Genomic DNA, 14,258 nt, shown 5'->3' on the forward strand with positions numbered 1-14,258 from the left:
ATAAATATATATATTGCGTTTCGAAGATTAATGTATTTAAAAGTTAAATACAATTTTTCAAAAATGCTCTAAAATAAAATAAAATAAACCCTAAAAAATTATTCTAATTTTATGTTGGTCCAAAATTAATTTTCAACATTATAATATAATTTTCCTATTTAATTAAATATTAAGAAATTTTTTCAAATATTTAAGTATCATGATGAAAATCAACTTTAATATAAATTTTCTATTTAATTAAATATCACTAGAAAATACTTCAAGCAAAACAGATAATAACTATCTAGACTTTCATTGACTAATTAATTTATTTTCTAATTATAATATATTTTAGTTCATTTATTTTAATTAATCATTAAATGAAAAAATCATTGATTTAAGTTGGTCCAAAATTAATTAAAATATATAATTAATTTTCAACTTTAATCTATTTTTAAAAAAAAAAATCAAAATTTTTTGCATTTAAATAAAAAATGCAATTTCAAAAAGAAAAGAAAATGATTAATAAAATAAAATAAAATATATTTTGAAAATGATTCAAATTTAAGTTGTTCTAAAATTAAAATTTCAAACTTAAAATAATTTTCTATTTTATTAAATGTTCTGAAAATAATAATATTTAAGTATCACGAATGAAATCAACTTAAATATTTAATTTTCAATTTAATTAAATGTATTAAATACAAGAATTAAATAATCAAGTATAAAAGAAAGTTAACTATTAATTCTAATTTAATACTAGGAAATATTCTTTATTTAAGTTGATCCAAAATTAATTAAAAATTAATTAATTTTCAACTTAAAATATTTTCCTAATTAAATATTAGAAAATATAACTAGTACTAGAAATAACTATCTAGAATAAATTTCAATTAACTAAGTATTTTTCTAAAATTAACTTTAAAATATTAAATGAAAAATGAATTTCATATATTTTAAAGTTAATTATGTTGCTAATTCAATTTTAATTAGGTTAGACTAATATAATTAACCTAATACAATTATTTAAATAAGAAAAATGGGCCTTCACAATTGTGGTGGTTCATGTGAGGGAGGGCTGGGTTCAGTATGTCGTACCCACTACTATTGGCCCCCTAACTATCACACAAGGCCCAAAGGAGGGGAATTTAACAATTAAATAAATAATTGTTATTAATTGAATAAACCTAATTCTAATTGGGCCTAATTAAAATTACCTAAGTGAAATTTTATTTTAGCAACCTAGTCCATTTAATTTATAAAACTTAAATGGACTTTCTATATGTATCTAAGCCCAAAAGCAAACACATAGGCTCACACAGGTCAAATGATTTGGATGAGCCCTATCATGTTACTAGATTTACACAGATGAAAGAAATTGCAAAATTACATGTTACAAATTATTTATAAGCTCTATTGACAATTGAACTATGATTAAAATCAGATCATTGGATCTGTCAACAAGTTAATCATAGCAATTTAAATCAAATAAACAATAGGTTTGTAATTTTTTTTTTTGAATATATAATTAAATAATCAAACAATACAAACAAACAAGTAATAGATAATCTGGAAGATCTAGAAAGTAGGCTAAAATTTCTCTATTTTAGAATTCAAAATTTTAATTTTTTTTTAAAAAAATCTTAACTAGAATTTAAATTTAGGTTGTTAGAGAATATTTGAAAAAAATTCAAAAATCTAACAAAAACCTAAATATCATAAATTCTAACATAAAATTCAAAAAAAAAATAAAAAAATCTAACCAATTTTTCAAATTTCAAGTTTATTCAAAAATTTAAATTATTTAAATTTCTAATAAGATAATATAATATAATATCTTGAATTTTAAATTTAGATATTCCTAATATTATATTCCAAGTCTTATAATTTAATAAATATAAATATTACAAAATAAACTATTTGAAAAATAAGATATTTTGATGTGGTTAGACTATTTCCAATTTTATTAATAATAATAAAATAAAATAAGTTTGAAAAATCCTAAAATTTCTATTCAAACCCTAAAATTTTAATTAATAAAATATATTTCAAAAAATAACAAATTTGAAAAAAAGATATGGTTTGCAAATTTTTGAAATTTAAATAAGATTATTTTTTTTAAAAAAAAATAATTTAATATCAAAGTGAGATCATTCAAATTTAATAAAAAAATGTAATATTTGATCTTATAATTAAAATAAATAAAATAATCTAAAATTTGAAAATTAATCATAAGTCTACTTTTGTGAGAAATCAATTTTCAAAATTCAAAGCCTACTAATATCTAAAACTTATTTTAATATATTAAAAAAAATTAATAAAAATTAATTTTATTCTGACAATTAGATTTTTAATTGAAAATTCAGATTCTACACAAAATTCTACCAAAATTTAACTTTTGTTTCAATAAAAAATGATTTTTGAATCAAAAGATATGAAGAAAACAAGTTTGGTGCACAGCGGTATGCATTACATACCCCTTCGCGCGCAGATGGGGAAGGAATGGCCGAGACAGAGGCTGCATGCAGCCTCAATTGGCCGAGAATTCTCAGCGTGTGCAGCCATTCAGACAAGGCGTGTTTGAGAATTCTCAGTCATTTCTGTCTGAACGAGCGTGCTTGTCTGAGCGTCTCCAAGCCCGCGCACGCGTGTGCAACTCGATTTCTAATTTTTTCATTCAAATTCAAAAAATCATAACTAATTCATAAAAAATCCAAATTAGGTTCTGTAAAAGCCAAAATTTATTAATTTTTTGTCTACTTTCCAGTAAAAATAATTCCAGATCGAAATAAAAATATTTCTACAACATAGATTGCGATTTCTAAACTATCATCAAATAAGCACATAAATCATCATGAAACCATCCAAATCAACACAAAACATCGTTTTAATTCATATTACATGAAAGTAAATCATTACCATGGCTCTGAGGCCAGTTGTTGGATTATGTTTTACCAGGATCTAGATTTACTACCATGTATGTTATTTAACATCCTAATATGAATTTCTAAAACAATGTAAATAAACACATATAAAGTTTAGGAAACCTTACACTTGGTGCAGCGGAATATTATTGTCTCCTTCCGCTCAGATCTCTAACCCTTGTATCCCGTCTGTCGCAGAGTATCACCAAGATCAAATTTAGATGAGACTATTCAAAAAAAATTTAGTGCAAATTTTTTCATCCATTTATTATGTATTATATTATTGTTCACTATTATAATATATGTAATAAAGTCGTCAATACATATATATATATAGGATAAATACTATTTTAGACCATGTGTTTTGCAAAAGTTATTACCAATTGGACCTTCTGTTTTGTTAAATGATAAAATAGACCCTATATTTTCAAAAATAGTAAAAATAAGACCCTGAACTCAATTTTCAATAATTTTATTTTTTAATATAACCAACTTTAAGAAAATTTCTAGCAAGAACAGATACAGAAAATGTAACCAGATTTATCATAATATCTCTAGATCGAATTATTATTAAGTTTTATTATGATAAAAAATCAATTAAGGGTCCTATTTGTACAATTTAAAAAAAAAACAAGATCCATTTTGTCATTTAATAAAGCAGAGGGTCTAATTTGTAACTTTTGTAAAACACAGTTTCTAAAATGTATATACCGTATATATATTAACAAAAAAAAATTAAAGATTTCCCACCACAATAATTACAAACTTTAAATTATTATAGTATAAGAATTGTTTCATACTAATATTGAAAAAATATTGAAGAAATTTAAATTATTGTTTGGAAAAAAAAATCAAATATTATTAAATTAATTTAAAAACTTAAATAAAAATAATAAAAAACATGTTTTTATAAATGATTGAACTTATGACATTATAGTTAATGTAAGAGAATTTTACCACTTACACTATGATTACATTATTGATTCTATTGATTATTTTAAGATTAAATAACTTGAATATTTTATATATACTCTTTTAGCTATAATTATTGTTGAGTAGAAAAGAAAATTAATATATAAATTTGAAATTAAAAAATAATTAATTAAAATTATAAAAAATTATAAGATAAATAAGTAAGAAAAATTATAGGTTTGGAGTTAATTTTGGAGTATTGTTAGTTGGATCTAATTATTAATTAATATTTAAAATTAATAATAAATAAAAAATATTAATTATAGTGTAGTTTTCAAGTATTAATTTAAGCCATTTGATTAAATCAATACTATAAATCATTATACCTATCAATAGATAAAATGTATAATACCTATTATATTAGCTCCATATATATACATTTCGAAGCTTATCATTAGGATAGAGAAACCAAAAATGATAATAACTAATTAATTAGCTAGATTTCTTTCAAAAGAAAAAAAAAATCTAACTAATTAGATACAGTTTGAATTGGTTGGAAACTTCTACCGTGACTGACTCTTATGCAACTTGACAAATTAAACTCCTTTGAGCGTGCGTGTAATAACTATTACAATTTCAAAATTCAAAGTACTCAACCCAAAACCATAAAATACCTACTTAGTTAAGGGCCAATTTCACGAATATTATTTAATTAATAATTTGTTTTTTTTGACAAATAGTTAGTTTGACATTTTGAAAAGCTACAACTTGGCTAATATTATTCAGAGTGGTGATTTTTTTTTTTTCTAAAGTAATAGTATAATAAATAAAAAAACTGATTAAAATATTGATTGGACAATAAAAACTGCGATCTTTATCATAAGAGAAGTGGTAGTAGTTCTCATAGATACGGCTGATTGTAATGGAAGGAAAGGAACAAACTTTAAAATAACTTAGCATATTCCTTTACATGGTCCTGGTCGTATTGGGTACAACTCTAATGGAGGACATGTTAGTTTACTTGTTTATCACGTTATAAAGCTAAGAAATTGTGCTAAATATATATTTTATTGTATCATTAAAATCAATTCACAGTTCTATCAAAAACAAAATCCATTCAAGTTAAAACATAACACAGAAACAACTAAAGTCAAATACTTTATTCTGAATAAAATATTCTACTCATTCCAAAAAATTAACCAAATTTTAAAGATGTAGATCGAATCGAAGCTAATACTTTTGGTCACATATATAGTTAAATGTTAAAAACGAATTATAATATTTAATCTTTTTCCTTTTCAAGATTTGTTTGTAGTAAGCGCCATAGCTGGCATTGGAATGCATTAATCAACTAGACAAAAATCAAAGTTTTTTTTTTCCTTAATTAAGAAAAAAACTTTCATATTTCTCTTACAGCTACAAACTTTCATATTTCTTTGGTAATATAGTGAATAAAGTAAACCCATACTAATGTGACTTGAAAATGCCATAATATGGATAAGATAATAATTGATCTAAATAAAAACGATATGTAAAGTCGTGTAGCGATCACTATTATCATGAATTTAATCACAAAACATATTAGAAGAAACCTAAAACACGCAAGTACTTTAAACTAAACAAAAATACTGGAAGAAAATGGAATTAACATAAATCACATTCAATTGTAATTAGTAACACGACACAATGATTGATAATAGAGTCACACTCGTACATTTGTTTCAACTAAACAAAAATTTAGTAACATACATATATATGTTATGTAATGTATATGAACTTTGTTATGGACCTTTATGGTCATCCGCAGCATGGTATTTATCGTTTATCAATCAATGTGTGAACTTTGATGTGAAGTGAGCCTCGTTGAATGGTCACTCAATATTGTTGATACAAATAATGATCTTTATTTAAGGAAAATAGGTATTTTAGTTAAAACAAACAAATAAATAAAGTGAGCAGTTGTGTTGCCAAAACATTTGGTTTAAGAATATGCAATTGTGTCAAGAATGTTATGTACAGAGATGGCTGGAATCCTTACTTTATAGGATGGAAGGACTAGGAAACACAAGGCATATTTTAATAGCCTTTTCTTGTACAACTAAATTGTTGAGCATGAACAAACAAACATGGTCTTCTGCACAAACACCCTCAAGTTGGGGAATCAATACCTCTTCCTTGTTATAAGACAATCAATCTTGTTGAAGCAAGGGATTAGGCTCCTCTCTTTAAAAAGCACAGAAAAATCCTACTTGTTCCAACCAAAGAATCAGTATTCAATCCTTGGAATTCTCATCACTAGCTAGTTGCAATGGCCAGCCTTATCTTCAACGATTCTGATGGTATGTTGTGCTTGAGCTTTTGCTATGTCTCAAACATTAGACCAGTTACACTTCATCAGCTATGATCTCATTGCATTAAAATTTGTATTTGTATTTTTTGCAGACATTTGTAGATCAATCTCGGATGTTCCACCTACTCATTACACAATCAAAGTACAGTCATTTTCATTGTTAGCCAAGAATTCGATAGACCGATACGAATCCAGGAGTTTCGAAGCTGGTGGCTACAAATGGTGCATTTTTCTTTCTTATAATGACCAATTAAGCGAATCTTTCATCTTTATTTTAATTTCTTATGCTCTTCTCACTTCTATGTTCATTCACAGGAATTTGGTTATACACCCGAGTGGAAACAAGAACAGAAATGTGAAGGAACACCTCTCTGTCTACTTGGCCATGGCTGAAGAAAACTCGCACAAGACTGGCTGGGAAGTGTACGCGATTTTCAAGTTATTTGTACTGGACCAGAACAAAGATAACTACATGATTGTTCATGGTATAAACTAACCTAAAACTCCATCTTAAGCCTAAAGATAACAAGCAAATGTGCCCACCATAAACAATGAGCTTATCTTCTTTCTCATTTTTCTTAGATGGAAAGGAAAGGCGCTTTCATGGAATGAAGCTTGAATGGGGATTCGATCAGTTCATCCCTCTCAAAACTCTTAACGATGTTGGTAATGGGTTTCTCATCGACGACACTTGTGTGTTCGGAGCAGAGGTTTTTGTTTGCAAAGAAAGAAGCAAAGACAAAGGAGAGTGTTTTCGAATGATAAAGGATCCTATTGTGTACAAGCACACTTTTAAGGTTGACAACTGTTTAGATTTAGACAAAGAATGCATTGAGACAAAAGAATTTAATGCTGGAAGTCGAAAATGGTATGCAATTTTGTTTACACATATCAAGAAGATTTTTGCACTTGAATAAAAATCCCTTTTTCATGATGATTTCAACTGTAGGAAGCTGAGGTTTTTTCCCAATGGAAGAGGAGCTGGATTGGGTACTCATATCTCTTTTTATTTGGCTTTGGCTGATCCCACTACGCTTCCTCGAGACTATAAATTATATGTGGAATACATATTACGCATCAAAAACCAAGTTAATTCCAACCATTTATCCGGTACAGGTAAGAAAAGAGAAAAGATTTAACGTGTATATAAGAAATACATTATAACTCAATAGAACTACAATGTTTTTTATCTTGTACAGGTACTGACTGGATCAGTGCCTCAAACGAGGAACGTGGTTGGTCAAGATATATAACTCAAGCCTATTTCAGCAGCTCAAACATGGGTTTCTTGCTTAAAGGGACGTGCATACTGGAAACAGAGGTCACCATTCATGGAGTCCTTGATACTCTGTAATGACTTTTTACTCACAAATCTTTTAAACCAACCCCAACTATTCGGTTGTAAAGAGTATCAGTCAGTAAACCAGTTCCTGGTGATTTCACTCATCAATCTCATCTTTCATACTATGCTTTTCTTTATAGTAAAAAAATCTTATCTGTAACTGTTTTTAGACAAGAGTATATGAATTTAATTATTTCCTATGGTTTGGCGCACTAAAGATTAGTCAAACCCAACTGAGCATACCAAAGCATTTTTCTTTTAGTTACTCGTCAATCGCTGTTAGTGTTGCTGTTGAGAATTGGGAAAACATACATAATCATGTACTACAAAAGTTGGAACAAAAACAAACACATAAACATGAATAATCACAAATGAACTTTTTATTCTTTATTGTGAGGTGACAATGGCATAATAATGACATTGTAACTTTAGAAGAAAGGCTATGCTCTCCATAGTTTCCATCTTTAATAGTTGACAAAGGAAACATAAAGAGGAGGCCCCTAAAGTAGTCAGAAAAATAACAAATTAACATCTTTTGAACAAAGCGTGCCATGCTTGAAATTAGAGATGCAGACACGTTTATGATGATGATGATGAAGACGACAGCAAAGTGAATTTAATTTAATTACAATTTACAAATACTACTTACAAACAAACAAACAAGCAAACACCGTGGCTGCAATAATAACTAGCCAAATGTTTTCTCGCTGCTGTAACACATGTACAGGAACCCATCTTCATCCTTGTAAGTATCATACACAATATCCATACAGCTAGCTGTAGAAAAGCAAAGAAATGTATCAAATGAAGAAGGGTTGGAATAATTTTAGCAGAGTCATGGTATGAGTGAAAACATAATAATAGTAATGAGTGGCTTTGAATGAAGCTCACCTGTTTGGGGTAATGTGTTCTTCACAAATACAAAAAGGGCTTTTCCAGGACTCAAATGCAGCCTGCTGCTTAATACATGGATAAATTGTCCAACCGACATATCTCTAGGAACAAGGTATCTTAAGAGCCAAATAGAAGAAGAACCCATTAATTAGATTGGAAATGATCTCTCTTTGTTGAAATTTTATTTATTTAATTATTTTAGAAAAAGTCCAATATCTAGAAAAAGAGAAAGGTATGGGGGTGACATTCAACTACCGTTTGGTATGTTGATTAAGTTGATTACTATATTGTTTCTAAAAATAAAAATCCCTCAATTTAATTAGGAACAAGGTATAGATTATATAAAATCATATAGAGATCATTGGCAGGTTAAATGTGCTAAAAACTGAAATTAGAAAGGGAAAAAAGAAAAAGGGAAAAGGAAACATACTTCTTCTTTTCCATTTCAGGCAAATCTGTCTTTGTATATTTTTCAAGTATCACCTAAGAAATACGATAAACATGTATAAGTACTGTCAAGAGACAATCCAATAAGAAAATTGAGAATGAAATAACATTTGGAAACTAAACATACAGGAACTCTATCTGGGTATTTCGCAATCATGTTCTTTGATTCATCAACTCGCTCATCTGCCACCATCCAGTCCACAACACAAAATCAAAGCTTATTAGAAAGAAAAAAAAAATAATAAAATTTTAAAATTAAAAAGACAAAAAGAACATAATAGAAAAAGAAACGATAAGAAAAGAGATCCAAACCAAAAGAGTACTCCTGTTTGAAAGACATGATCTTTCCCATAATGTTTGGTCAAATTTTCTGGGAGGAACAAAGTTAAAGTTTTGGTTTGGTATATGGTTAAAGAGAGAGAGAGAGATAAAAGAAGAGAAGAAAGAAGAATATGGTATATGCTTGTGTGTAAGATATATGCGAACGGAAAGGGTAACGTGTTATCCGTTAAAACATGCACCTCAAACGCTTACAACAACTCATATTTTTTATCTTTTTGTTTTTATTTAAAAAAAGAAAGGGTAATATGATGAGTAAGTCATTTTCATTTTGCTTTCTCAGTTTTGACGCTCTACGCCATCCGCCTTCTGTTCCTCCACCGACAATCTCATCATTTTTTCTAATTTCTTTTATTTATTTACGTTGACCTTCTTAACAATAGTACTTTTTTCTCTTAAATTTTGGAGAGTTGATCTTGCACTTAAACTATATTGTTAGTTAAAATTTTGCTTAAAATATAATAGTTATATAATTTTGTACATTTTATTAGATTCTTTCTCATTTGGTGTTAAAAATTAACATTTTTACTTATAAACTTTGACCACTACTAAAATTTATCCCATTTTATATATATAAAAAATATTAATTTTAAAAATTATAATTTTCTATTAATTTTAAAAAAACAATTAAAAAATTATTAACAAACCTTATAAAATTATTAAATTTACTTAAGAAACCTAAATTATTCCTAACAAAAAATTTCAAACTTTATTTTAATAATAAATACATATTAAAAAATCAAACCAAAATTATTCAAAATCCAATAAATAATTTAAATAAACTAAGATTTTATGAAGAAAAAAAGTGAAACTTATATATATTTACAAACACATATCTAAAAAATAAGGGTAAATACTCATTTGGTACCTTATGTTTTATACAAATACAAATTTAGTACCTTATATTTTGAATAATAATTATTGAGTACCTTATAATTTAAAATTATAGTTATTTGATACCCTAAACAAAAATTTGAGCAACAAATTTTATTATATTAACTAAATTGTCCAACTTATTACATAAAAAATTAATTTTAAACTTATAACAAAATAATAAAATCTATTTTTAATTAATATATAAAATTAATAATAAAAAAAAAAGAGTCTATTTCTCTTCCCTCTGCATTAGATGCTCACATCAAGATTTCGAGCACCTGCTGTTGCCACCAGATGATTGAGACTTCGACGAATCCATCTCAGATCCAACCCTTAAAAATTCCTTAAATCTCTTTTCATTATCTGGCCAAAAAACAAACCTTTTCAAAAAATTCCCCAAAATAAAAGATTAACAAAAATAATTCTTCTTGATAATTTTTAGTTTTATTCAGTGGGATTATCGTCTTTTGAGTTTACTACATATACATATATATAATACTTATTCGTGTTATCGTTTATATACTCGTGGTCATGGACTTGGAGTCGTTTGTCTCTGGTTTTGGATCTTAAGAGAGATCAAATTGTTTAGGTGGCGTTTGGTAACACTTTTTTAATCAGTTTTTTGTTTTTAAAAGTGAAAAAGTGAAAATATTTTTCAAAAACATGTTCTATAAAACTGTTTTTACTTTTCAATTTTATAATTAGAAATCAAAATTTTAAAAACAAAAAAAAAAAAAATTTACTTTCAATATTTTTTTAAACAGTTTTTTTTCTTAATCAATCTTTTAGATTACAACCAGACCCGGACTCAAAACCCCTCCTCACGGCCTTGGCGCTGAACCCGGCTTCTGACTCGAACCCGAATCCAACCCCGAATCTTGACCCGACTTAAATAAAATCAAAAAATAAAAATGAAAATAAACTTTACAGAACACACTTATGTTATTTGTTTTTAAAATTAAAAAACAAAAGTGGTTACAGAACGCATTTTTATTTTTTAAAAATAAATTTTTTAAAAACAAAAATTTACTTTCATTTTGTGATTAAAGAATTAAAAAAAACAAAAATATTACCAAACGGCACCTTAGTTAACAAGTTGAAAGACGGTAAAACAAACCTTGGATCTCTCTTAAGATCCAAACGAAAGATAGAAGGATTTTCTTTTCTTTCTTTGTTTTTTTTTGTTATTTTTTAATTAATTTTCATATATTTAATAATTGGTAGGATATTTTATCTAAATTAATTATAATAACTTAATTATAATAATTATATGTAAATAAGGACACTTAAGTCTATACAAAAAAAAAAAAAAATTGTTGACCAAATCTAAGTTTAGGAGTACTAAATGGGTATAATTTAAAATTATAAGGTACTCAAACATCATTTTTGAAAACATAAAGTACTAAGTTTGTATTTTAATTAAACATAGCGTATCAAATAAGTATTTACTCAAAAAATAAAGAAAAATAATTAAAAATTTAATAAAAATATAAAATAAGTTAAGGAAAATTGAAGCATAAGTCCCAAAAAAATTTACTTTGTTGTAGATAAGTTTTAAATCTCGAAAAATTGTTGTGAAAGTACCCAAGCTCGCCAAGCTTGTGAGTTCGTTTATTCCCACTCCATTTAGGTAAGTAACGGTACACATGTACGCCCCAAATTTATTCTCATATTTTTTAACAAAAAAAATTATTGCAAAAACTAAAACTAATAACTAAAATAAATTAAAAACTAAAAATAATAATTAAAAATATAATTAATTAAATTGTTTTGAGAGTTAAAACAAAAACAAAATGTAGGAAATTTAGCTCTAATACATGGGAAAACCTCTGTAATTCTAACTTCAAGATCACACTTAAAACAAACAAAAATAAAATCAAGAACAAAAAACTAGCAAACACATTAAACTAGAAAAATATAACACAGATGAATTTAAATGGTTGTCAGATACAATAACACAAGAGATTTATACTGGTTCCGATCCTAAGTTTAATGTGAACTTGGTCATACTCCAATTTAAAAGTATTGCCACCAATCTTTATTGATAATGAGAATAAGAGATATCAATCTCAGGAGCTACAAGGAAATAATCATATCAAGTCATCCATGGTGTAATCCCTCAACACTCATTAACTCACTAACCCGAGCCAATATAATCAACAATGTAGCTCAATACAATGTCCCAATGCCAGCTCTCTCTCTCTCTCTCTCTCTCTCTCTCTCTCTCTCTCTCTCAGATATCTCTCTCTTCTCACTCTAACGTCTCTCTCTATTGTATTGTGTCTCTCTACTTCTTGCCCTTCTTCTTGTATTTCTTCTCTTGTGATTCTCTCTCTTGAAACGAGAGGATTAGTCCTCTTTATATAGACCAATGGACCCAAGAAAACTTGCTGTCCTTCTTGACAGTTAAGTTAGTTAAAGATTAACTAACTAGTCGAATGGTTGTTCGGGGTTTATGGAATAATACCACACGAAAACTTTTATCTCAAAACCTAAAACTAATCCTTAATACTTTTAGTTGGAAGTTTGAGAACGACAAAGCTCCCATGATTCAAGTTACTCCTCTGACAAGGAAGGTTGAGAAGAATGGGTGGGGAGGGCTCTTACAGTAGTTGTGGTACCCACTGTCGAAGGTCAAAAGAAGCAGTTGATTAAGTCCATGGAAGGGATTCTCAAATTTGCTTTTGTGGCATTCCATGAATTGTGAGAACATAATGGGAGGAAGCGAACCCAGGCCAAAATTTTAGAAAGTGTAAATTTTTAAAAATAAGGCTTAGATTTTTAGCCCTCTTGTTTGATTCTTATTACTGTTGATTATAAGAAAACCCATTATTTATTTTTGATTTTTTTTTTCAAAATTAAGGAGGGTGTAAGTACCTTGAATGGGTGGATGTTGAATCTTGTAAAAGGTGCAGACAAATAATTTCGAGTGTCTTGACAAAGATAAACAAACTTGAAAATTAATTGATGTTGTATGAAGTAAATGAAGATTTGAGAGAAAATGAAGCTTTGTGAAAAATGAAGTACATTACAGAAGGTTGTAACAAGGTCCATGAGTGTGATTGTGGTCGTAAATGGGGTTTGAAAAACTTGAAAATAAATCTGACGCTAATTTGTGTTTTCGCTTTTTTATTTTTTCGGATAAAGTTGTGTTAATCTCTATGTAATTTAAGTTTTCAGTGGTATGTAATAGAGGTTGTTGTTGAGTTTGTAATGGCATTGCCTTAAATGTATAAAATATAGTGTTTGATGAAATTTAAGTGTGCAATATAGCTAATTTGATCAAAATAGTAGATTGACGTTGTATTTTTAAGCAATTTATTGGAGAAAACATTGTGCCTCAATCTTTCAAAGATTACAAATTGGATCAAAATGATGCTTTAATTCTATATTAATAACAACTATTATTACATCAAAGTTCATTACAACTTAGGCCACCAATGTTTGTAATATATATTAGACTTTGCAGGTTGCTTAATTTGTCAAAACTCGTATAATCACAAATTGGATCAAAATGATACTATAATTCTACATTAATAACAGCTACTATTACATCAAAGTTTATTACAAAATATATCACCAAATTCTACAATATATATTAAATTTTGTAGTCTACAATATATATTGGATCAAACTTTACAGTTGGCTCAATCTATTTCTCATGTCTTGTCCATTTTAAAACAACTACTATTACATCAAAGTTTTTTTTACAAAATATCTGCCAACAAAGATTCATTAAAAATATGGTCTTAATACATCCACTTCTAAGGTCCTTTTTATATCAAAAAATCCGCTGAATTCAAAATCATGACAAAAGAAAAGTCCAATAGCTACTATGCATTTGGGGCTGATTGACTTGAACTTACTTCTCTTGCCTTCTGCTTGTTTCTCTCAATGTTCCTCTTAACAGTTTGAGGATCAGGATTATGATTGGGAGGATGACCCATATTATTCTTTTGGGGAGGTTCGTGACACCATAAATGATAACTCTATGAAAATAGAGTTATTTAGCTCTTTTTGTCCATTAAATTAATTTTGTTCTCAAGCATTTTAGTTTATTTTAGTGACTTTTTAATTAGTTTTACTTAATTTTGTATAAATATTAGTTTTAGTATTTTTAGATTAATTTTAGTTAATTTTTGTAATACTTTATCAATTTTATTTAGTTTCCCAAGTTAAAAATATTATTCTCAAT

General features: G+C 27.3%; 2 protein-coding genes across 2 annotated transcripts; one reads left to right on the top strand and one right to left on the bottom strand.

Moving 5' to 3' along the window:
• Positions 1–5,895: 5,895 nt before the first annotated feature.
• LOC115714311 (MATH domain and coiled-coil domain-containing protein At3g44800) lies at positions 5,896–7,822 on the top strand. Its single transcript, XM_030642963.2, has 6 exons — positions 5,896–6,154; positions 6,258–6,387; positions 6,481–6,650; positions 6,748–7,033; positions 7,115–7,281; positions 7,365–7,822. The coding sequence occupies exons 1-6, from the start codon at positions 6,124–6,126 to the stop codon at positions 7,517–7,519; spliced, it is 939 nt and encodes a 312-aa protein (XP_030498823.2). The 5' UTR covers positions 5,896–6,123; the 3' UTR covers positions 7,520–7,822.
• Positions 7,823–7,865: 43 nt separating this feature from the next.
• Positions 7,866–9,513, bottom strand: LOC115714313 (autophagy-related protein 8i). Its single transcript, XM_030642965.2, has 5 exons — positions 9,161–9,513; positions 8,976–9,031; positions 8,832–8,884; positions 8,399–8,517; positions 7,866–8,284 (listed from the first exon to the last, which is right to left on the bottom strand). The coding sequence occupies exons 1-5, from the start codon at positions 9,198–9,200 to the stop codon at positions 8,196–8,198; spliced, it is 357 nt and encodes a 118-aa protein (XP_030498825.1). The 5' UTR covers positions 9,201–9,513; the 3' UTR covers positions 7,866–8,195.
• Between the last annotated feature and the right edge of the window lie 4,745 nt (positions 9,514–14,258).

Source organism: Cannabis sativa, chromosome 4 (genome assembly GCF_029168945.1).
Source record: "Cannabis sativa cultivar Pink pepper isolate KNU-18-1 chromosome 4, ASM2916894v1, whole genome shotgun sequence".
Classification (NCBI taxonomy): Eukaryota; Viridiplantae; Streptophyta; class Magnoliopsida; order Rosales; family Cannabaceae; genus Cannabis; species Cannabis sativa.